Genomic DNA, 23,527 nt, shown 5'->3' on the forward strand with positions numbered 1-23,527 from the left:
TCCGAGTCTCCAGGCGTCTCTGTGGAGGAGACATCTGAGCAGGGATGAAAGGCTAAGCTGGGAGAACTCCCTGATCCTTTCTGTCAGCCTCTGCAAAAGCGAGGTCTCTTTGATGGCTGGCATCCCTCTTGGTTCCCTTCATGGGCCCTTGGGAAGGAGGATTCATAATGCGGGGAATTCCCCAATCAGCTGTGAGGCTCAAAATATGCCAACTGCATCTGGATACCGGGCCTAGAGCCCCGACTTGGCTGGGGAGGTGACCCAGTAACCCAACTAGCCGTCGTCGTCGAGGGGGAAGAATGGCAGGTGTAGGGCTTTTCACACTTGTGCATTGGCCCCCTGGGGATGGTGTTAACCTGCAGATGCGGCAGGAGGCCGGGGTGGGATCTGCGGCCCAGCACTTCTAACAGGGTCCCAGCCACTGACCCTGCTGCCCATGGACACCCAGTAGGGACAGTGCAGAGCCCTCCACACTGGGGGCCGCCCTCTGGGGGTGGCAGTGAGGGCAGGGCCCTGGCGGATGCCTTTCGTGGTGATTTTTTTTTATTTTCACCTGAGGACATTTTTCCTTTTTTTGTTTTTTGTTCAGATAGAGTGGGAGGGAGGGAGAGAGAGAGAGAAACATCAGTGTGATAAAGACACACTGATTGGTTGCCTCCCGCACAACCCCAACCAGGGCCAGAGATCGAATTGCTACCGAGGTACGTGGCCTTGACCAGAATCGAACCCCTGACTCTTTGGTCTACGGGCCAATGCTCTAACCACCGAGCCAAACTGGCCAGGACATGCGTTCTTTAAAAAAAAAATCTGTGATCAAATAAGTTTAGGAATCATGGATTTAAATAAATGTATTTCCCACAGGCCTTCTCAGAGCCTTTACTATGCTAATGTGCACTGTGACACCCCCTTCCCCAAGAGGGGTTAGAGCTCAGTGTTACCCCACTAGGCTTGGATCTTGGAATGCTGTTGCCCCAGGACATCCTCATGGACTGGGTTACAAGGAACATACTCAGTGATAGTTGGAGATGTGGGGCCCCCATCTCTGACCCTCCACGACCAGGTCTCTCGTTCTTTGGCCACAGCCCGGAGCAAGTGTGTTCAGGGGAGAGACAGGGTGAGGCAGGTGTGAAAGCAGTGCCAGGGGACACCCTGCCTCTGGCTCCGGGGAGTTGCTGGGCTCCGTGGCACTAGGGAGCAGCTGGCACCATTGCTCCTTGAGGGCCTGGGGGCCCAAGAGCCTCCCTGGGGTCACTGTTGTCACTGCAGATCCCGAGACAGAACTGATCCGCCGCCGGGCTCCTGCACAGTGGACCCCACGTCTGTCTGTGAATCAGCACCACCTGTGCGTGAGAGAGAAGGTGGCGGCGATTGTCTAAGGAACACAACTGCACAAGCAGGGTTTGGGGGGGTGGAAGTGGATGGCTGCACAGGAACAGGCACAGAGGCAGCAAGAGCCCCAAGCAAGGGTGGGGTAGAGCATTAATGTGGCCCCAGGAGGTCTGAGTGTGGTCTGAGCCTGACCGCAGGCCCGGGCAAGTCAGAGGACAATGAACTCGGTGAGGGGCTGGGGACAGGAGCCCAGTCCAGGACAGCTTCATGGTGGTGCCTGGCAAACGGGTAAGAGAAATGGCTTCAGTTTCCATAGCAACTGGCTAGGTGCGGTGGCTGGGGAACAGATCCATCTAGGGACAGCAAGGAGGCTAGAAGGAGCCCAGGGGTGGGGTTAGCTGTGCCCAGAGTGGAACCCCCATCCCACCTCTGTGCTAGTCAGCACCTTGTACTGGGCATCTTGAGGGTCACCTCCAGCATAGCCTGCAGATCAGAGGGATGGATGTGTGTGTGACAGGACTTCGCCAGCCTGACTGGACAAGGAAAGGGAAACAGGGAGATTCTGACCCACCGGGAGGCTTGGCCTGTGGACAGCCAGGATCCTCACCATCAATTACTTCCCTGACTCCCCAGCCACAGTTGTGTCCCTGTTTAGTCACCCCATTTATACTAGAGCGCCACATGACATGGGGGTGGAGAAAAGCCTGCTTTAGGTCCCTCCTTCCTCATCCAGCATCACTGAGCAGCCAGTGTGTGCCAGGAGTTGTGCTGACAGAGCCTGGTCAGTTTTGTCTTCCAGGGTCAAGAGGAAGATGGCAGATGGTGCCGGGAAGGGTGATGCCCAGGAGGAAGTGTGGAGGACGAACTGGGTAAAGTGGGGCATGCCCAAAGCCGGAGAAGCCAGGTGCACCTTCCTGCCCGTCCAGTTGGTGGTGCTGGCCCGACCCCTCCTCTCTCCCTGTCCCCATCCCGCGGGCCTGGCCACCAAGAGTGAGCACTTAGGGCTGCACTGTTTCATCCTGACCATTGGGAAACCCTGTCTTTGTGGCCCCCTTAGTGCAGACTGTGCTTTGGAGTCTCCAAGGCCTTGTAGCTGGGCCTGGAACAGTGCTGTGCAGGGTGAGCAGGGCTGGGGGTATCCACACCCCCTGAAAGTCCCACTAGTCACTTCTTATCCTGGTGCCAAGGACCCTCCAATTTTAGCCCCTTTCAAACCTTCCACCCCAGGATTCCGCCTGAATGGAGCTGCCCCTCAGCTCCCCTGGGGTACCTGGAGGACAGAGGTGGGCAGTTGCTCAGAAAGAGTCCTCGTCTGCCTGGAATCTTCCCAGACACTTAAGTCCCCAACTTTGGGACTATTCAAAAAAGCTTTTAAGTGCAATATTCACGTAGACAATTTTACAGGTCGCAAGTGTGCAATTGGACGAGTTTTCATAGAATGAACAACCGTGTAAACAGAGCGTGGCACACGCCTGCCCCGTGCCCCTTCCGGTTTGGGGCAGTGCTCTGTTTCACTTGGATCACAGAGCTCTGAAACCATTCCACACCGGACCCTGGACAGCAGTGGGGCCCCAGAGGCCAGGAGGACGCCTGGCTTGTGACATGGTGGCGCATGCTGCTCTGTGGGGCTGCTGGGGACATGTTCCCAACCACCCATGGAGGGGTGGAGCGGGTTGTCTTGTTTTGACTGAGGGAGGGATGTGAATGTGAGGGAAGAAGGAACTTTTTCGGGCTTGGGCAAGGTGACCTTGGTCCAGGCCTTGCTGTGCCAGGCCCCAGCACCTGCACCTGCAGAGGAAAGGCTGGGAGGAGAGGGCCCGGAGAGGTGGAGCGCGGTCCTTCTCTCCAGCACCAGGGGAAGACAAACCCTCTCCAGTTAGTCCCTGAACTTCTTTCTCTGTGTCCTCGGCTGCAAACAGAGGGTTGGCCTCTCAGGTTCCGTTCTTGTGCGAGACTCTAGGCACCCTCCTACCCGTTTACAGCACCTCAGGGCATCCGGCGCTCACCCCTGACTGTGCTGTGTGGGAGCCAACCTCCAAGACAGCCCCAGCCTAGCCATCCCCTCCCACACGGGCAGGGGTGGTGTGTGCGAGCCACAGGATCTGCAGAGGGCCACTGCATGTCTCTGTCTCTCGTCATCTGCTGGGGAGAAAGCCAGCTGCTATGTCTTGAGCTAAAGCCAGCAGTCCTATGGAGAAGTCCACAGGAGGAGGGACTGAGCGAGACCTTGGCTGGCAGTCACTGGAGTGAGCTGAGAAGCAAATCCTCCAGTTCCAGGCTGAGCGTCCAGTGACCACAGCTCTGGCTGACAGCGTGACTGCGTCTCTGGCCGAGATCCTAGGCCAGAGCCACCCAGCTAAGTCATTCTTGGATTCCTGACTCAGAAACTGTGTCAGGTAACAAACACTGATTGTTGTTTTAACCTGCTTAGTTTGGGACTAACGTACCAGCAATAAATGAAGGCAGTCCAACCCTCAACCCTCCGAGGCTGTTGGAAAAGCCCTCAGGGAGGGCGTGGACGCCTGGCTCTGGCCTTCAGAGCACCTCCCTACCACTTCAGTGGGTGGCGAGCTGCGGCCGGCTCAGGCTGGCTCTGGAGCGCTGTGACTCTCAGGAATTCTCTTCTGAACTTCAGTTCAGCCAGCTGGCGTTAGGTTGGCAGTCCCAAATCAGCCGTAGCCGGAGTACTGATGCCACAGAAATAGGTGAAGACCACGAACACTCCCCTCCCCACAGCCTACTGTCAAACTCGTACCAGAACACCGCTTCCCTTACCAGAGTCCTTACGGCCCTCCCTTTGTCTCTTTAAAAATTATGACAACATACGCCAAGTTTAAGGATAAAATACCAACCACCCATGTACTTATGAATTCAGTCGATCCTTCTGTACTCATTTCACAAGCTCCTTCCTCCCCACCAGAAGGAAATCACTACTCAACTTTGTCAACGCCATGTACTTTTCGTGCTTTTATTACATACGGATGTGTCACTAGCCAGTATGTAGCACTGCACTGAGGGACAGCGTGCTGCCTGCTTTAGGATGGGGTATGAGTGGCACTGCAGAGTACGTGTGCTTCCAGACCCTGCTTTCCTCGTGCAGTATTACTTCCCAGTCGTCCATGATGATGCGATCCGCTTTATGTCATTTAATTTTTTTTTTAATCCTCACCTGGGATATTTTTCTATTTATCTTCAGTGGGAGGGAGGGAGGGAGAGAAACATCCATGTGAGAGGGTTACATCGACTGGTTGCCGCCTGCATGACCCCGACCAGAGCCGGGGACGAACCACAACCAAGGTACGTGCCCTTGACTGGAATCGAACCTGCCACTCTTTGGTCCGTGGGCCAACGCTCTAACTGCTGAGCTAAACTGGCCGAGACTCATGTTGTTTATTTACATATAGTATTACATTATATACTATACCACGATTTACTGACCCACTCTCCTGTTGGTGGGCATTTCAGGTTAGTTTGTATTTGTGCATTATGAGTAACATAGTTATCAGCATTTTCAGTCATACCTTTTTTTTTTTTTTTAATCCTTACCCTTGGACATTTTTTCATTTATCTTGAGATAGAGCAGAAGGGAGAGAGGGAGAGAAACATCAATGTGAGAGAGACACACTGAGTAGTTGCCACCCACACACCCCCAACTGGGGCTGGGGACAAACTGCAACTGAGGTACGTGCCCTTAGCGGGAACCGAACCCGGGTCTCTCTGGTCTGCAGGGTGATGCTCTAACCACTGAGCAAAACCAACCAGGGCTACTCATACCTTTTTTAATATGTATGAAAGCTTCTGTAACTTGTTTCCCAGGAGTGGAGTTGCTGGGTCATGGAGTATATACATCTGCAACTTGACAACATCACCAAATTGCTTACTAGAGTAGCTGTGAGCTGAACATCAACAATGTTTGAAGCACCTTTATTCATGATAATCTCCTAACTGGAAACAATCAACAGGAGACTGGAGAAGGAAATTATGGTATATCCATACAATGGACTAATACTTAGCAATAAAAAAGGACTGGACTACTGCTACATGTGACAACATGGATACTCTCTCAGAGAAACCAAGTGCTTATATGAGTTCTAGACCAGGCAGAAAGAATCTGTGAGGAGAGCAGTAAGCATCATAGTTACCTTAAGGAGAGGATGTAAAGTGGGAAGAGGCATGAGGGAATCCTATGGGCGGTAGTAACCTGGGTATATAGGTAGGTAAAAAATCAAGCAGGTAAAAAAATCAAGCCATACACTTAAGATTTGTGCACTCCACTGACTGTGTGTTGTCCCTCAATTCAAAAAAATGTAGAAAATGAAAGCACAAACCATTGCCTGGTGAGATTTCATTTTGTCTGAGACGGGTGAAATGGATCCTATTAGCATTTCACTGGCATTCCCTGGTTGGTGGTGAGGGTAGGCGTCTAATGACATGTTTGTTGGCAATTTGGGTTTCCGCTCCTGTCAATTGCTTGTCCCCATCTTTTGCCCCTTTTTCTACAGGTTTGTCTTTTTTCCTCATTGTAGAAGTTCTTGTATATTCTGGAAACTTAGACCTTTATAGATCGCATATTGTAAATACCATTTTTCTGTCTATGGCTTGTGTTTTCAAGTTTTAAGTATCTTTTGATAAACCAATATTTTAAATTCCAATGTGGTCAAATTTATCAATTTTAGTTTATAGCCTAAGCTTTTTTTTTTTCTTATCCTCACCTGAGGACATTTTTGCATTTATCTCCAGACAGAGCGGGAGGGAGAGAGGGAAGGAGAGAGAGAAACATCCATGTAAGAGAGACACATCAACTGGTTGCCACCCACATGACCCCAACAGGGGCTGGGGACGAACTGCAACCCAGGTACATGCCCCTGGCGAGAACCAAACCCGGAATTCTCTGGTCTGCCAGCCGATACTCTAACTGCTGAGCCAAACTGGCCAGAGCTATATACTATGCTTTTTGTTCCATGTTTACAAACTCCATCCACATTCTGAGGTAATAAAAATACTCTGCTAATTATTTTCTTCTAAAAAATGTCCAAGTAATGCTTTTCACATTTATATCTTCAACTCACTTTAAATTTACATTTGTGTATGATGAAAGGTAGAGTTGATCCGCCCCCTTAAAACGACATGAAAAAAACCCATAATGAACTTGGTGTTTCTTCTGCATACAGCTTGGCAAAAGTTGAGCAGAGACTGTGAGCTCACTTTACCTTGTGGTCTTGAGTTCCTAAGTGAATGCCCTTTCTGATGTTTTTCAACCAAGAAAATGATTTCTCCCAGCAGTCTCTTTTCTTCTTTCAGCTCTCTGCCTGCTGCTGATGCACACTGAACACCTGAGCAAATAAAAGACTGCAGGGTCCCTCCTGTCACCCTAGTACATGCATTTAAAACTTGGTCCAGCCAATTAGTTACACTTAAAACCTGTATTGTAAATCTGGGCTTGACTGCAGAGACGGTGCCAGGCATAGCTGGGCTCAAAGGCTGTTTGTTGACTGGGAGAATGAATAATGCTGCCTGTTTGTTCCTGCTACTTCTGCCAGTGACCAGCTGTGGGGACTTGACCAAGTCATTTAATATCTGCACCTCTGCCACTTTGCACAGCCTGCCCTATGGATTGTGTAAACCTTCTAGTCAGAGGTACCGTATACCCTGCAGGTCTGGCCACTATGGGCGGGGAGCAAGGACTCACCCACACATGAGGCCATGGTTGTATGTGAACTCAGCCACCCCTTCCTTCACTATCTGCAGTGAGCTCTGGGGTCAGGCAGCAGAAAGTGTACACACAAGGATGCTGTGAGTTTTTTCTTACCTGGTTACGACTTCAATCTCTGAAGCCAAGAGCCTGCCTGGCTTCTTCTACTTCTAGCTGGGAGTTTTTGGGCTAGTTACTTACCTTCTCTGAGGTTCACTTTCCTCATCTGCAAAATGGACACAGATAAGACACTTGTAACTGTGCCAACAGACATTTTTCCCAAGTCACCTGAGAGGTGCCTTCCTTTCCTTAAGGGTGGGAGTTTTAAAATATGAAAGAGCTCCCAGGTGCCTGTTCCCCTGGGTGCTGTTCCCGGCTTCAGGTTCTTATCTTCAGCTTTGGGTCAGGGAGGAGGAAAGGATGGAAAGGATCGCAGGCTGGCAGCCAGTGAGCTGCATGGGCCCCTGGACTTGCTGGGCTTGGCTCTTAATCTGAGTTAGTGATCAAATTTAAAATGAAAAAGATTTAACATGAAAAGAGACACCAAACTATTTCCAGCTTGTCTTGAAAGATCTGGCTGGGTTGAGACCTCACTCCTACACAGTATCCATCAGCTCGCTGCTCTTTCAGATGCACCTTCTAGGTGCTCTTGCCCACCCTCAGGTGGCTCCTTTGCTATGGGTATCTGGGTGTGGCACCCCTGTGAGGAAAAGCAGGTGAGCAGCAGCACCACTCTGGAGCAGCAGTGCTGTTTGTGGGCCAGGCTGAGACTTGGGAGCTGGCTGCTCCTAGAGAGGCAAGGGCCCCAGTGAGGCTGAACCAGAGGAGTGGACTCCTGGGCCCCTGGAATGGGCCAGGTGGAAGAAGGCCAGATGCCTAAGCAACTCTGCAGGAGAAGACAGGGTAGAACAGTCCATGGCTCAGGGGTGTCAGGGGCCCCCTGCTGACCTGCCCCTGCAGCCACCTCCCTCTCTGCCCATGACCTCAGCAACCCAAACAAGTCCCATGTGGGGATCTTCTCTGGATGGAGACCGGCCAGCTCTCACTGTCCCTGAGTCCTGGGGACTAATCCAGCTTGGTTCTTACCCTCACCATCTTCCCCCCTTAATCCTCCTGGGACACTAGGCAGACCACTGACTTCCTTCCTTCCCCAGACAGAAACCTAGTTACTGGCCCCCACCCCTTAGCCATCAGATCCAGGTGAGCCTCACCAGCCTGCCAGGAAGGCAGCAGCCCCTTCTCCCCAACTGCCAGGCGGAGCCCGGAGCGCAGAAAGTGCTTTCTAAATATATTACGACGATGGGGTAACATGGAAAACACTCAGAAATGCTCAACAAACGCTGGGCTCGTTCCTCCTCCTTCCAGATCTTTGTTTCTCCCCTTTTTCTGTCCAACCTCTTAAGTCAAGTCTCCAGTATCATCTTGAAAAAAATAACAAACACGAGACGGCCCTTCTCCTGTTGACAATTCTTACGGGTCTCCCGCTGTCTGCAAAATAAGGCCCTTGCTCCTCACACTGGGCCCAGGCTCCCCTCCCGCGGCAGCAGCACGCATCACCCTGGGTCGGGGTCAGATGCGGCCGCCGGTGCAGTCCCCCCTGCGCCTTCGCCTGGTGTCCCCGCCTGGAATGCCACCTCCACCTCTGCGCCGGCCCGGGGCTTCCGGTCCGCCCCAGCCCGGCCGCCTTTCCTGACGACAGCCCGGGCCCCCGCCCTGTACCTTCGCCGTGAGCCTTCCCGTCGCAGTCCGGCAGCAGCGTCGGAAGCGGGCTCCCCAGGGAACTGCGGGCCGAGACGACCCCTGGCGTCTCTGGAAGTTTCCGGAATCCCCAGACGCCTGCGCCCCGGTCCCGCACTCGGCCGGGGACGCGCGGGGCCGGCGCTCGCCCCGGAGGGCTCCTTGGAAGGAGCGGAGCGGGGACACCGCGAAGGCGGCTTCGCGGACCGCCAGCCTCGCCGCCGCGTCGCCGGCTTGGAAAACACGCCCTATTCGGAAGGGGTAAACTGAGGCCCGGCCAGCGGAGGGACTCGCCCGGGGCCACTCGGTGCGGGGCGCGCTCGGCTCGGCCTCCGGCTCCGAGGGGGTGTGGCCGCGGCCGCCCCCGTCCTGGCGCCGGGCCCCGCGGAGGCGGTGGAGCCCTCCGCCCGGCGCGCTGGAAGGGGCGGAGCGGGCGGGGCGGGGACGGGGGTCCGGGCGGGGCCGACACAGGTGTTTCGCTTCCAGCCGGGGGTGGGGGTAGAGGCGGCGGCTCCGCGGGCCTTTATAAGCGGGTCCGGGGTGTGGCGCTGTCGGCGGCTCGCTGCAATAATAGTGCGCACGTGTCTGCGCGCCCCGCGCCGCGCCGGCCCGCACCCGTCCGCCGGTCGGCCCGCCCGCCCGGCTGGCCCGCAGCGGCCCCATGGCGTTCCCGCTGGTAAGAGCCGCCGCCGTCCGCCGGGGCGGGGCCGCGGCGCTGGCAGCCGCAGCTAACGGTCCGCGCGCAGCCTCGCCCGGCCCGCGGGGCCCCCGCCCCCGCCCCGGTGCGCCTGGGTCCCGGGCGGGGTGCGGGTCACGTGCCCGCGGGCGTGGGGCCTGGTGGAGGGGTGAGTGGCGGGAGGGGGGGCAGGGCGTCTCCTCGTGACTCAGGGCCTTTGGGTTTAAAGGCGCCGCGGCCCTCTGGGGGGGGCCGGCGGGGCCTCCGAGCGGCGCTGCAGACTCCGGGGGCCTCGAGTGTCTGTCCAGACGGGCGCCGAGCGCCGGAAGGAAGCCCCCGCCCCCGGGAGAAGGCTCTCTCCGCAGCCGTCGCACGTGAGCCCCCAAGCCGGGCAGGCGCCGGGACGCCCGCGCCTCGCAGCGCCCCCCGCGGGTCTCGGTCGGACCCAGCAGGCGGCGGGGCGGGCGGCCCAGTGGGGCGGGACTGCTGGCGGCCGGCGCCCCCGCGAACGCCACGACGGCAGCCGCGCGGCGCCTTTAAGGCGGAGGGATCGGCCCTCGTGCGGTGCGCGCGGCCCCAGCCCGCGGGGTCACGTGGCTTCACACGTTCGCTCGGCGCCGGAGCCGGGCGGCCAGGTGGGTCTCGCGCGGCTGGGTGGCCGAGCACGTGCGCCTCGGCTTCGCGCGGTGGAACCTGCGGCTCCGAGGTGGGTCCCGGGGCCGGGCGTGCAGGCTGAGGGGCGGCGCCGGCACGGGAGGGGCGGCCGGTCTGCTCGCCTCAGCCCGGGCGCGGGTGGGCGCGGACTCGGCTGAGGCCACGGGCTTGCGGAGCAGCGCTGGGAGGCCGACGGGTTGCCCGCCTGGCCGGCACGTCGGCGAGGAAGGCTGTGCCCATCCTGAGCCCGGCGCCCGGGACGCGGACCAAGGAAAGGTGCACACCTTGGGCTGCCCCGGTGGGCCCCTCCCTGGGCTTCGCTGTGCGTGGGTGTTCCCCACGGTCGGGGGACCCGGACCTCCGTGCCTCGTCCCGGGAGGGCTCGGACAAGGCCGAAACCCTGGTGCGGGGCCGACCTGCCCAGGGGCTGGGAAAGGCCAGGGCACGTGCCTTCGCACCCCGCCCTGTGGTGGGGCGTCTTCTGAAGGGTCTGCGGCACCGGACACCCTGGACCCACCCCCGCCGCACCCCACCCTGCAGCCTGGGTTCCTAGTGGGGCCTCATTTCTCTGGCAGCTGTCTCCGTTGTCTCCCTGGCTACCGAGCCGCTCACTCTCCCTCCTGGCGCCCGAGTCCACTGCTGCGCGATCTGCTGGGCCAGGCGAGTGGGGGCTGCCCTCCAAGGCCGGGGTGGGCGCCAGCCTCAGGAGTGCCCCAGGGCCCGCGCTGACCTGGGCCAGCCGCGTCTCCTGAGGGTGCTTCGCGCTCGGGCTCAGGGCCTCCTGGAGCCCAGGGACACAGGCAGGGTAACCGTGCGAGAAAGTACTGCGAACGGCAGAGCAAAACCTGGAGGCGATTCGCTTTATCGTAGTTGGAAGGAGGCTCTGCTTCGGGAGCTCAGGGGAGCCGTCAGGTGTGCAGGCCCCCGCTGGCCCGTCGTTCCTCAGTCATCTTTCCAGGGCTCATGGAGTTTGTTGTTGTCACATTGGTGGCAGTGCATATCCACGCGATAGAGCTAGGATTGGGGTGCGGAGGACCCGGCGTGTAAGTCCCATTCGTGTCCCCACGCATTGTCTGGTCACCATCTCCGGGGCCAGGCTCCCTGGCTGGAAGCGCAGCTGCATCTGCTCCTGTGATGATCAGAACACTGGAATGCTCGATATCGGCCGATTCTGTGGTCCTTTTCACTGTGGCACACACACCTGTGTCCACAGGGTGTGGAGGAAGGTGACAAAGGTAGTAAGACTCCAGGCTCAACACCAGACTTGCTAACAAGCTAACTAACCACTAAACTAACTAACTAACTAACATAGCTATCTTAGTATTTTCACGGGTCACCAAGCTGTTTATTTTGTTTTTAATCCTTAAAATGGGTTGCAAACCCAATCCCTTCAGGGGCCTGAGGTAGCTTAAACGACTGGAGGGAGAGGAAGGAAAGAGGAGTATTTCCGACGGGAGCAGCCAGTAGCAGGTGTCACCGTGCATACGTGTGGGCCCAGAATTGATGGAGTTTTGGCTTTTTTCCTAGTTAAGCTGCCAATTTCTCTTTTTTTAAATTTAGACCATTAAAAAACTGTAAGCACTACGTGGACCAAAGGTCCTGTGTCTCTGAGGACTGGATTCCACCTGAGGGCCAATTTGGATTGTCTTTAAACATCTATTTTAGATCTCCGTCCCCCCTATTGTGCAGATGATGAAACAGACTCAGAAATCACATCACAGCTACTAAGTGATAAACCAGGGTATAAACCTAGATCTTTCTGGTACTCAACCCAGGACACTGTCTTCTGTTACATTAGAGGGGCCAGGGTTTATTGGCCAGACTTGCCGGAGCACCTTGTGTAGAAAACACAGTGGTCTCTGGGCTGGTCACCTTAACAGCATTGGAGGGACCCTGTTGCCGGGAAAAGCAGTGTGGGTCTTCTGAGCCGTAGTGTGGCAGTGTTGACAGCATGAGGAATGTGCTGTGTCTGTCATTCCATAATGTGTGAGAGCAGTTAGCTGATCCTGGGAGAACCAGAGGTCTGGAGTGGTCGGGCTCCTCCCTCTGTGGGGGTGAGCCTCCCAGGCCTCTGCACCAAAGACTTTCCTTTTTCAGAACAGTTGCAATAACTTTTTCCTTCTGAGACAAGGCAAACTTGAAGTTATATCATAATTTTAGGACCTATAAAAGTAGAATGAAGCTTATTAAAATCACCTCTTCTCTCTTAGCAAACATTCCCATAATTCTGTCTCTTAGATTTCTAGGAAAGATTAATAAAGGTTTTAGCAGCACCCAGTAAAATCTTGTAGGATGAGCTCCCAGGGCATCAAATAGCCTTGAGCCAGGAATGAAGGTCTGGACTTTCATTCCGGGCAAATGTTAGAATCCTAGCAGTGTCCCACTAGCTCGTGTAAAGGCATATATACCTTTATTTCTGTATCTTATTCCCGAAGGAGTTAAAGCGTAACGCAGTAAAGAACATATTCAGAACCTTTGCAAAGTGATTTCTCTGTGAGAATGCAGACTCAGATACAAACTAGATAGCTTTCTTACCTGTGCTGGGAAGTTCTGGGAAAGATGGAAACTTTCTGTCCCCAGCTGCTTCTCTAGCAACCTGTAGACCAAGCCCTCAGCTATGAGTTTAGTGTTTGGGAATTTGGGGGTGGAGGAGAAGGGTGACAAAGAACTCTGCTGATGTTTTAGTGTTTATATTACAGCTAAGTAATATCTGTGCTGACTTTCTCATTCATTGCCTCCAGATCCTTTAGTAAGGACTGTTTCTAAATTGTGTATATGTTTAAAGGGCAAATTAATTAGAGAATCTGTAGTTCTGGCTGGAAGTTTGGGACAGGAATGCATACCAAACCTGGAGATTAAGGTTTGGACTGTTGTCTTCGGTAGCTAGTGGTGGGGGCAGTCCAAGAATCATGGGATCAAATAGCAAATTATTTTCTCTCCTATGGAAGAGTTGTGCTAATCCCACCCATCCTGTTCTGCTAATCTTCTTTCCTTAGTCGGTATCTAAACTATACTGACTCTGGGGAGAACTTGCCAGAAAGCTTGGGATGGGGAGGGGGGCGCGGGCAAGGGGGTAGGGAGTGAGGGGTAGGAAAGGGGTTTGGACCTTGAGGTTGGAGTAGAGGAGGTTACATAAAAAATTTCTGCTGCTCTCTGTTTGAGTTAAAACCAGGAAGCATTGACGGCCCCTTTTAGCGTTTCTTAAGCCTTTGCCTGTCCCTCCCTTTGCCCCTCGCAGGGCAGCTTTGGAAATGCCTTCCATTTCCCCTCCTGCCACCGTGCAGCCTGTTCTTAGACCTGCTCACGAGAGCTTGTCATCTTCTGTAAGCACAGGTCCTAAATGCCGAAGGTTTTCATGTTCAGTAGGACCCCCCCCCCCAAGGCATTTTATTTCTCAATTACAATAAACTGGCTGAAAAGATTGAGCTAAAAAGTACGTAATGTATGTAATAGTTCATGGGAAAATTATCTGACTTCTCATAAAAAGTCACTATCCAAATTTCACTTAAATTTACACTGTAGACATAATTTTTAGTGAGTTTTGCTACTCGAATTTAAAAAGGCTCCTATTAGGGAGTATCTTGCTTCTTTAATGTATAATTTGTTTTAAGTAACAGGCCCGGAGGAGGGGAGCCATTCCTGACTAAACAGGCTTTGCTTTCAGCTGTGCAGAACACTCAGGCATGGATAACCTCTAGATTCTGCTTTGCTTTTTGAGATTCCTGTGTGGTTGGAGCACCCTTCTCGGTTATAGTGAGTTACCAGTTTTGATTTTTTAAGGCCCATTTTGCGAGGACTTTCCTGAGGTAATTGGAGAATCCCCGAGGGCAGGTCTACAGATTGATTTGTGTGCTAAAATGGGTCACAGTTGCATGTAGCTGTTGATTCTGAGAGGAACTTGACTATAATGGTGTTAAGGTTTCTTTATTCTTAGGCAGCATAATTTACTGATATAGGTACCATCCTGACAGCTGAGCACCTTGGCCTGAGGTCTCCCTTGATAAAGGTGTGAGAGTAGTTCTCTGTTGGAAGAAAGCAGTTACCTGGAAGGGCAGGTTGGGTTTTTCTTTTCTTTTTTTTTTTTTGTCTTTGGTAGAACACTTAATCTCTTACTAACCACCTGTGCTCTCTGCATTCTTGTTTTGTGCTCCTGGCTTTGGGCTCTGACACCATCTGTCTCCCGAGTTTGCCCTGTCTCCTGAGACTTTTTTTTTAAAGGTGTAATTTTGGGGAAAAAAAAATTTAAGCTGTAATTTTGGAAGTTCAGAAGGTGTTAGAGACCTGTCTCCCAGGTATAACTTGGAGTTGACACCATGCCCAGATTATAATGTCTGACTAGGTTTAGAATGAAAAGCGATTATTTTAAGTTTATATACAGTGAATGGATGACAGACCCAGACTTGGAACCCAGGACTCTTCATGTCCAGACTAGCATTATTTCTAGAATTCATGCACCTTGACCTCTGTTAGGTTGATCTCTGATTATTTCATTTTACTCAAACTCTCCACTTGGTCCATAAGACTCGGTGTCTTCCTTTTTTTTTGTTTTTCCCTCTGGCTGATAGACCTTTCCTTGCCCTGACACTTGCAAGCTCCCACCTCCCCTGAATGCCGCATTCCCCGTGGTTCATCCTGTTGGCTCCTTCTTGTCCTCTCACACAGAGGGCCTGTGTGTTCCCGTAGTGCCAGTTCTCGCTCTGTGACCAGGTTTTGGGTGGAGCTCCTTAGCTCTGATTGTTCCCAAGACCCCCGATTCTGATTGGGTTCCTGAACGAATATGTATATGTGAGGCATAGTAAACCCAGTAGATCTAAAAGTAGAACCAGTGTCCTGTGTCCTCATCTCCTGGGGCTAATCTGATTCTCTCCCCTCTACCCAATCAGTACCCCCCCTCCCCGCAACTGTACTCCAGTGTCCTCGTGGGGGAAAGCACTGTGTCTGAGTGTTTTGGGGTTTTTTTTGTTTTTTGTTTTTTTTTTAAACACAGAAGCCTCAGTACAGAAAGATGCTGGGCTTTTTCTGTGTGTGGAGCTTTTCATGCTGGTGGCCCTGCTACTTCACAGACACATCCCTCTGACTCTGGATTCTTAGGTCTTAATGGATGTTTGTATCCCCCAAGCTGAGTGGTAAACTGTGACTGAGAGGGCCTTTTCCTACCCTCTTCTCCACCCAGGAATGACTAGTGAGGCGTTGCTTGATTAAATTCAGCAGTTTTAAGATGAAACCCAAACTTCCGTTGGGTTTTGGACTTGAGGCAGAATTTAGCTCTGCTGCTCAGGAGGTTTGTGTTGCTTTTCCTGTGGAATATTGCCTTGCTCGGGTTTGGGAAAGTCTCTTATTGCTAAAGCTTCTGAATGTTCCACGAACGCAAACAACAACAAACAAACAAAAAAACACCCCAGCAAACTGTCCATTTATATGCCGAACAAGTACATACATTTCTTGGTGAACTTGAGTAGGGTGAATTAGTTGAAAGCAGGCTTCTGAGTAACAATGACTTAATCAACTATGTGGAATTGGGGGACATCTGTCACTAATAAGTTATTTATTGAGTGTATGCAGGTGCTTTATGTTTCTCATTAGTACAAAATCTGCACTGAGTAGGTGGCACTCCATCCTATCTATACCTGAGGCAACTGAGGCTCAGAGAAGATATGTTAGTGGTGAACCTAGTATATGTACGCCAAAGCCTGGGTGCTTCCTGTTTTGCAAAACAGCGAATAATAGTTTTGGGGAGGATTCTTCCCCTGTGGACAAAGGGGGGTGCTTTTTTCAGATGGTAGTCCCCGCTCTCCTTCCCTCCCCTTCAAGGATTGTTACCAAAGGAAACCAATGTTTCATGATGGGAGTGTCAACTCTTGTTGATAAGGAGAAAATTGAGACCTGCTCAAAATAATAGCTTGTATTAAGAGATTCCTCGTGAACCATTCTACCTGACAACAAATAGATATAATTAGTTTTATCTTGAGGCCATTTTTAGCCAGTAACAGTAAGAATCATTGTTTTTCTTTTTTAGCATTGCCAATTATTTCTTCCTGCTGATCTATGATTCACAGTAGCACTAAGGTTTGCCTTCTAAGTTTTTGATCTGTCTTAAAGCCTGTTTTTCCCGTCGATAGGGAAAGACCAAGTAAAGGTAAAAAAAAAAAAAGCTGCAGATGATCTCACTTTCTGGCAAAATATGCCAAAAATCACAGTGAAAGCTATCAAGCAATGGTGACATTATCAAGGGGAGAAAACTGTTTTACTTGTGGTAAAACATGGGTATGAACTCAGACCTATAAATCGATCACAGATACGATATACAAAGTAATGGGTTTGTAAGTATAGGGGTGAATAGAGGTATGTGTTTTGAAAATGAAAAACTGAATTCATTTAATTGGAGAGTTTGAAAGGATCATTGTGATCTGTAGTAGGTTTAGGTTTTAGGTAGTCTGATTTCTAGTATGTTTTTAGTCTTTGAATTAAGCTTTTAAAATTAATTGACTATCAAGATTAGACATGAAAGGACTTACGGTCTTCAAAGGAATAGTTAGCCTGGGTCTTTAGTAGATTTTTCTCCTTTATGAGCAAATAGATTCTTTTCTTCAAAGATACCTACGGTGGCCTCTGACCCCTTGGTGTCATAATAATGACACTACTGATAGCCAACTTTCATTTGTTCAGCACATAATTATGTACCAGGTACTGTGCCCAGGACGTTCTGTGTATTAATTCACAAAAGCCCTATGAGATGGTATTACTTTTATTCCTGTGGTACACATACGGGAGATTGTAGGTCTGTTCCCATCTGACAGGTCTGTTCCCATCTGATGTTGCTGGCTTTGGTCTTTTTTTTTTTCCTTCTAAATTAGTTACTCAAGGCAAACCATTGGGTACTTACTGATGTGATTATGCCATTTGGGTATAAATGGAACACTTCATTTACTTTTATTCTAATTTCATGAAGTCTTATGCATCTCTGCTTTGGTGTACTTGAGAGGAGAGGAAGGGGGAGGAGAGGGAGGGAGTCATTCCAGATATCGTTTGCTTTGAGTTGGGAGATTGTAGGTGTGTGTTCCTAACAGGATTGGGAGTGGGGCAGGAGTTGGCCAGGCATACTACTAATTAGGTTTTTATTTTATTGGTTAATCCTCACCTGAGGACATTTTTCCATTACATTTTTTAGTTGGAAGGGAGGGAGGAAGAGAGAGAGAGAGAAACATCATTGTGAGAGAGAGACATCAGTCGGCTGCCTCCCGTCCTACCCTGACTGGGGCTGGAGATTGAACCTGCAATGCAGGTATGTGCCCTTGACAGGGATTCGAACCTGTGATTGGTCCGCAGGCCAGTGCTCTAACTGCTGAACCAAACTGGCCAGGGCCTAATAAGGTTTGTTTTACTTATTTATTTATTTATTTATTTATTTTTCCTTTATTGATTTGAAAGGGAGAGAGATAGAGACAACAGTGAGAGAGAACTTCGATTGGCCACCTTCTTCATGCCCCCAGTGGGGATTGAGCCTGCAACCCGGCCATGTGTCCTGGCCGGGAATCGAACCGGGACCTCTTAGTCCCTGGGGTGATGCTCAATCCACTGAGCCACATTAGCCGGGCGTGACTAGTTTCTTTCACTTAGTCTACTATTTTTTAGGTTTATTCATGTAGTAGCTTGTATCAATACTTCATTTCTTTTCACTGGTAAATAATATGCTATTATATAGACATACCCTAGGCTCTGAACCAGGTATGTCTGGTTCTAAAACTCACCTTGAGGATTTCCTGCAGAGGGAGGGTGCTTTGGACTCTCTCCTCTCCTCTCCTGTCCTCCCCCCCCCCCCAATCCCAAGAAAACTAAACTAAACTAAACTAAAATAAAACTCACCCAATACTACTTAGCCAAGGTAAATACTGTTTATGTCCCATTACCATAAAAGGTTCTTGAGGCATTTTTCTCAGGACACCTTGCTCACAGCAAACACTCATTAAGTATTCTAATATATAGTCAGGAAACCCAAATTCTCATTACTTTAACTCCTGGTGTCAGGTTGGGAGAACAAGGGTGCAAGGTCTCCATTTGTCAGAACGAAATGTAACCTAATTATCTGTGTTCTGTGTCCAGGAGGAGGGAGCGGGAAGGATAAAAGATTGCTGGGACAGCCAGGAGGCACACGCCCTCTCCACGTGCAGCAACGCCAGCATCTTTCAGAGGATAAACGCCATATTGGATAATTCTCTGGATTTCAGTAGAGTCTGCACCACACCCGTCAATCGAGAAGTTCATGATCATCTGCCAGGTGAGGCAGATTTGAAAACTTGGCCCTCCAGGCCTGTGCTGGGAGCTGTTTCTAGGTGGCCTCCTTGTGAAGCCAGTGAAGCCTGGCCTTGAATCTCTGCTAACACTTGCCCCACCTGTAGTTTTTTGTGTGGGTCCCCCTCTGGGCAAAGGCTGCCTTTGAATACAGTATAGAAATCTATTTTATAATATTCAAGAAGATTGAGTAAAAAAGGGTAGTTCAAGGACTATTTATATAAAGAATTACAGTGTGAGTCACATGTATGTATAGATTTTCTGGTAGCCAGAAAGTTAAAAAGTTAAAATTTTAAAGTTAAAAAGGTGAAATAAATATTTTATCTAATCCAACATACAAAATATTGTGACAACATATAATCAGTATAAAACCACTAACGCCATATTGTTTCTTTTGTTCATGCTAAGACTTCAAAATTCAGTGTACATTGTGCAGCACAGCTCGGTTTGAACTACCTACATCTGAAGTGCTCAGTAGCCACATGCGACCCATGGCTCCAGCATGGGACAGTGCAGCTCTTGAATATTCTAGTTGCTTTTAAACATGAGTGCAAGTCAACATGCATTCAGTTTTTGTGATATTTAGGATTACTCCACAGACTAGTTCAGCATCTCCTGAGGATAATGCTTCATAAGGAAGCTTGGATGTGCTAATTGTGTTTCATAATCTTTTTTTGGTGGGAGTTGCAGCATGTTACAATAATGTGGATGGAATGTGTTTTGAATTATTTTATATGAAAGTGAACATTTAAAATTATTTTATTGATTTTTTTTTAAGAGAGAAAAAAATATAGAGAGAGATACATTGACAACTGCCTCCTGCATGCCCCTCACTGGGTAGCAAGCCTGCAACCTGGGCATGTGCCCTGACCAGGAGTCGAACCGGGACCTGTCAGTACATGAGATGATACTCAATCCACTGAGCCACACCAGCCAGGCAGTATTTTTAATTTTTTAAATGGACCTTGAGAAAATGTGACACAACAGGGATTCTCAAGGACCTAGTGATTGCTGATTTTTAGTTATACTTTATTTTTCAATCCTCACCTGAGGATATTTTTCCATTTATCTTCAGATAGAGTGGGAGGGAGGGGGAGGGAGGGAGAGAAACATCAATGTGAGAGAGACACATTGATTAGTTGCCTCCCACATGACCCCAACCAGGGACTGAACTGCAACTAAGTTATGTGCCCTTGACTGGACTCAAACTTGCGACTCTTTGGTCCAAGGGCTGATGCTCAACGGCTGAGTCAGACCGGCTAGGGCTAGTTAATACATTTTTTATTTATTTTTTAACTTGGCCTTGGAAATAATTCCCACAAAGATGCAGGAGTATGTGAACATAAAGTAGCTAAATGTTTAAGGGAAACACTTTTATTGTTCTGATGATTAGTGATGTTGAGCATCTTTTCATATATCTGTTGGCCATCTGTATAATCATCACTCGGGGATATTTTTCCATTTATTTTCAGATAGAGTGGGAGGGAGAGTAGAGAGAGAGAGAAACAGCAATGTGAGAGAGAGACATTGATTGGTTGCCTCCCACAGGACCCTAACCAGGGCTGGGACCAAACTGCAACCGAGGTACATGCCCTGACTGGAATCAAACCCATGACTCTTTAGGCTGCAGGCTGATGCTCTCACTGCTGAGCCAAATCGGCCAGGGCCCTCTGCCTATATTAAAATTAATTGAGTATTATTCTTTATTTTGGATATGAACTTCTTATCAGACATATAATTTGCAGATATTTTCTCCCATTCACTAGGTTGCCTTTTTATTTTGTTGATGGTTGAATTAACATGTGGTTGTTTTGTTTAATTTTAATCTAAAATATTTCAACATATGATTTACATACAAATTATTGATAAGGCACTTTGTGATATTTTTTTCATACTAAATATTCAAGCTGGAGTATACATATTTAAAATTTTGTTATTGATATATAATTGACATATAACATTGTGTTAGTTTTAAGTGTAAAACATGATTTGATATGTTTACTGCAAAATTATATGCATTTTATTTTTATTATTTATTTCTAAAATGTTTTTTACTGAGTTTTAAAGAGAGAGGAAGGGAGAGCTAGAAACATCATTTGGCTGCCTCCTGCATGCCCCCTACTGGGGATCAAGCCCACAAACAGGGCATGGGCCCTGACCGGGAATCAAACTAGGACCTCTCAGTCCATGGGACAACACTCAATCCACTGAGCAACACCGGCTGGGCTATTTTTGTTGTTGTTGTTGTTAAGACTCACCTGAGGATATTTTCCCATTGATTTTTAGAGAGAGTAGAAGGGAGGGGAGGGAAAGAGAGAGAGAGAGGGAGGGAAGGAGGGAGAAACAGAAACATCAATGTGAGAGAGAGAGATCCATTGGTTGCCTTCTGCACTTACCCCGACTGTGGCCAGGTATCAAACTTGCCACCCAGGTACATGCCCTTGATCAGGAATCAAACCTGAAACCCTTTGGTGTGCAGGCTGACGCTCTAACCACTGAGCAGCACCGGCTGTAGCTGCAGTTTATTTATTTGCATTATATTTTACACTCACAGCCCATCTCTGTTTGAACTATAAATTTCCATCAGAAATAGTTGGTATGTATTTACGTTTCATAAAATCCAAAGTTGAAATTGTCAATTCACATGTTCAATCAAGTGTTCTGAACCATACTTACAACTTTTCTAATAACAGACTTGAATTCCCTTTTTTTTTTTTTTTTTTAGTTCAGTTAATTAAAATTGAAATTGTATTTCCCCAGTTATAACAGCTGCCCAGTGGTGCCCTGGCCAGTTTGGCTCAGCGGTTAGAGCATCGGCCCGCCGAGCAGAGAGTCCCGGGTTCGGTTCCCACTAAGGGCATGTACTTCGGTTGCAGTTTGTTCCTGGCCCTGGTTGGGGTCGTGTGGGTGGCAGCCACTCGATGTGTCTCTCTCACATCGATGTTTCTCTCTCTCCCTCCCTCCCTCCTTTCCACTCCATCTGAAGATAAATGCAAAAATGTTCTCGGGTGAGGATAAAAAAATAAAGTGCCCAGTGGGTGGTGGGCTCTGAACTGGGCATGACAGTTCAGAGGACTGTGGGACAGTCTGGCAGGCCAGTGAGTGGCATCAGTCCTCTTTTGTTGGTCTTAGGGCTCTTCAGCCTGGCAGCCAGTCCAGGTTCACTTATGTCCTCAGCTTTCTAAGAGAAATTCCTGCTGCCATGTTTATTGTGCGATGTCGTGGGGATCACTTCCATTGTGCCATATGATGTCCTTTTATGAGATTCTCAGTCAGGTTTGAGCAGGAAGCAGAACCATGATGAGGGTTATGGACCAAGGGGCTTATTATAGGACATAGACATTTCACAGCTGAGGGAGGAATGGGGGTAGAAAAATCAGAAGGCCACCAACCAGCCCTCCAGAGGCATTGGTGGACAGTGGGACTTACAGGGCACCCTAGAGAGCCAGGTGTAAAGGAAGGAGCTGGCGGAGAATCTGTGGAAGGCGGTTGCCGCTGCACTGGGTGGTGGGTCTGGACTTGCCCTTGTCTTCAGGACCCCTGTAGGGCAGAGCTGGCTGTGGAGTGGAAGAGAGCAGGCACCAGCTGTGACCTGCCCGTCTCTCTGCGTCTGCCCTCACGCTGTCTGACTCTGCCAACCTGATGCTCTTTAACTTTCTAGCCCACCTCCAGGTGAGGTCACCTGTAGAGAGGGGACAGAACTCATTTGGGCTAGAAGAGCTGCAGTGGAGAGTGGGGGTGGGGGGGCGAACCCATGAAGAGAAGTGCGCACTGGGAGATTGTTGTTCAGCCCTCTGCACACTGCCCCTGTTCCCACTCTGTGAAGTAGGGAATGAGGTGTGCGATTGCTAAGCCTGGTCTGCGCCGCAGCACCCCACCTGCTGGAATGTCGGGGCCCTGCCACTGAAACCTGAGGTGCCATCCCCTCAGCCACAGGCAGGATCCCTCCCACGCGAGTGTGCGTTCAGTTTGTGAATGTAGATGTTTTATGTCTTTTTGACTGAAGGAAAAATGAGTACACTTGTCAGGGGGGAGGGCACTGCAGAGGTCAAAGGTGAAGGCTTCCAGAATCAGTACTAACGAGGGCGTTTCTGCTGTGAAATGAGGGGCTTGGACTCAGCAGATGCCAAGGTTTCTTCTGTTTTTAATGTTCTGTGGTTTATTGTTTTTAAATAGAATTATAACCTGATTTTATATTGTTATTGAACTTGTCAAATTTAAAATCTTTTAATAATGATTTTTCTTTGTAAAAATTAAAATAAAATTTTCAAATTTATTTAGGGGATGTTAAATCTTGCTTTTTTTCTTATTACAGTAATATATTCATTGTAAAAAATTCTGAAGAAAACAAATTAGAGGGAAAAAATATATATAACTCCACCATGAGAGATATTCTTTAATGTTTTTGTATAGCTCTTCAGTGTTTTTCTTACATATGTGCATTCGTTAAAGTTAAAGCTTTCTGAACACTGTAATAATTCGCCCCTTTCTCTTTTCTCTTTCCGTCATTCATTTTGTCTTTTTCAAGGCTACATAGCATTTTACTGTGTAGATAGACGCATTATAGGATTCTTTTTTTTTTTAAATACATTTTTACTGATTTTTTTTAGAGAGAGAGGAAGGGAGAGAGAGAGAGAAACATCAGTGTGAGAGAAACATCGATTGCCTCCTGCACGTCCCCACTAGGGATCGAGCCCATAGCCTGGGCCTGGGCCTTGACTGGGAATCGAACTGGGACCTTTCAGTCCATGGGATAACGCCCAATCTACTGAGCCACACTGGCTGGGCACATTATAGGATTCTTAACCTGGGTCCCTGCATAGAATTCAGGAAGTCAGGTAACTTGGGCGGGTGAAAACTGATTTTTTTTTTTCTTCTTACCAATGCTTAACTGAAATGTAGCATTTCTATTATAAATATAGGCAACAAGTCACAATATTAGCCTTTGGCAATAATAATCATCATTAGTAGGATGAGTGGACTTTTTTTTTTTTAAATCCTCACCCGAACATATGTTTCTTTATTGATTTTTTTAGTCAGAGAAAGAGAGAGAGAAAGGAAAAGAAACAGATGTGAGAACCATCCATTGGTTGCCTCCCATGTGCACCCTGACCTGGGATTGAACCCGAAGCCTTTTATTGTGTGGGATT

The 23,527-nt window shown here is 49.5% G+C and overlaps 1 protein-coding gene across 3 annotated transcripts in view; it reads left to right on the forward strand.

Moving 5' to 3' along the window:
• The first annotated feature begins 9,302 nt into the window (after positions 1-9,302).
• Positions 9,303-23,527, forward strand: part of CPEB1 (cytoplasmic polyadenylation element binding protein 1) — a 47,515-nt gene continuing 33,290 nt past the window's right edge. For 2 of the 3 annotated variants that reach the window (XM_036277828.1, XM_036277829.1), the window contains exons 1-2: positions 9,402-9,434; positions 18,189-18,363. In XM_036277828.1, the coding sequence (XP_036133721.1) occupies positions 9,420-9,434; positions 18,189-18,363 (190 nt within the window). In that variant the 5' untranslated portion in view covers positions 9,402-9,419. Of the gene's footprint in view, positions 9,435-18,188; positions 18,364-23,527 lie in introns of all 3 variants that reach the window. The other variant, XM_036277830.1, reaches the window with a different exon arrangement.

This window comes from Molossus molossus, unplaced genomic scaffold, assembly GCF_014108415.1.
Source record: "Molossus molossus isolate mMolMol1 unplaced genomic scaffold, mMolMol1.p scaffold_m16_p_24, whole genome shotgun sequence".
NCBI classification, from domain to species: domain Eukaryota; kingdom Metazoa; phylum Chordata; class Mammalia; order Chiroptera; family Molossidae; genus Molossus; species Molossus molossus.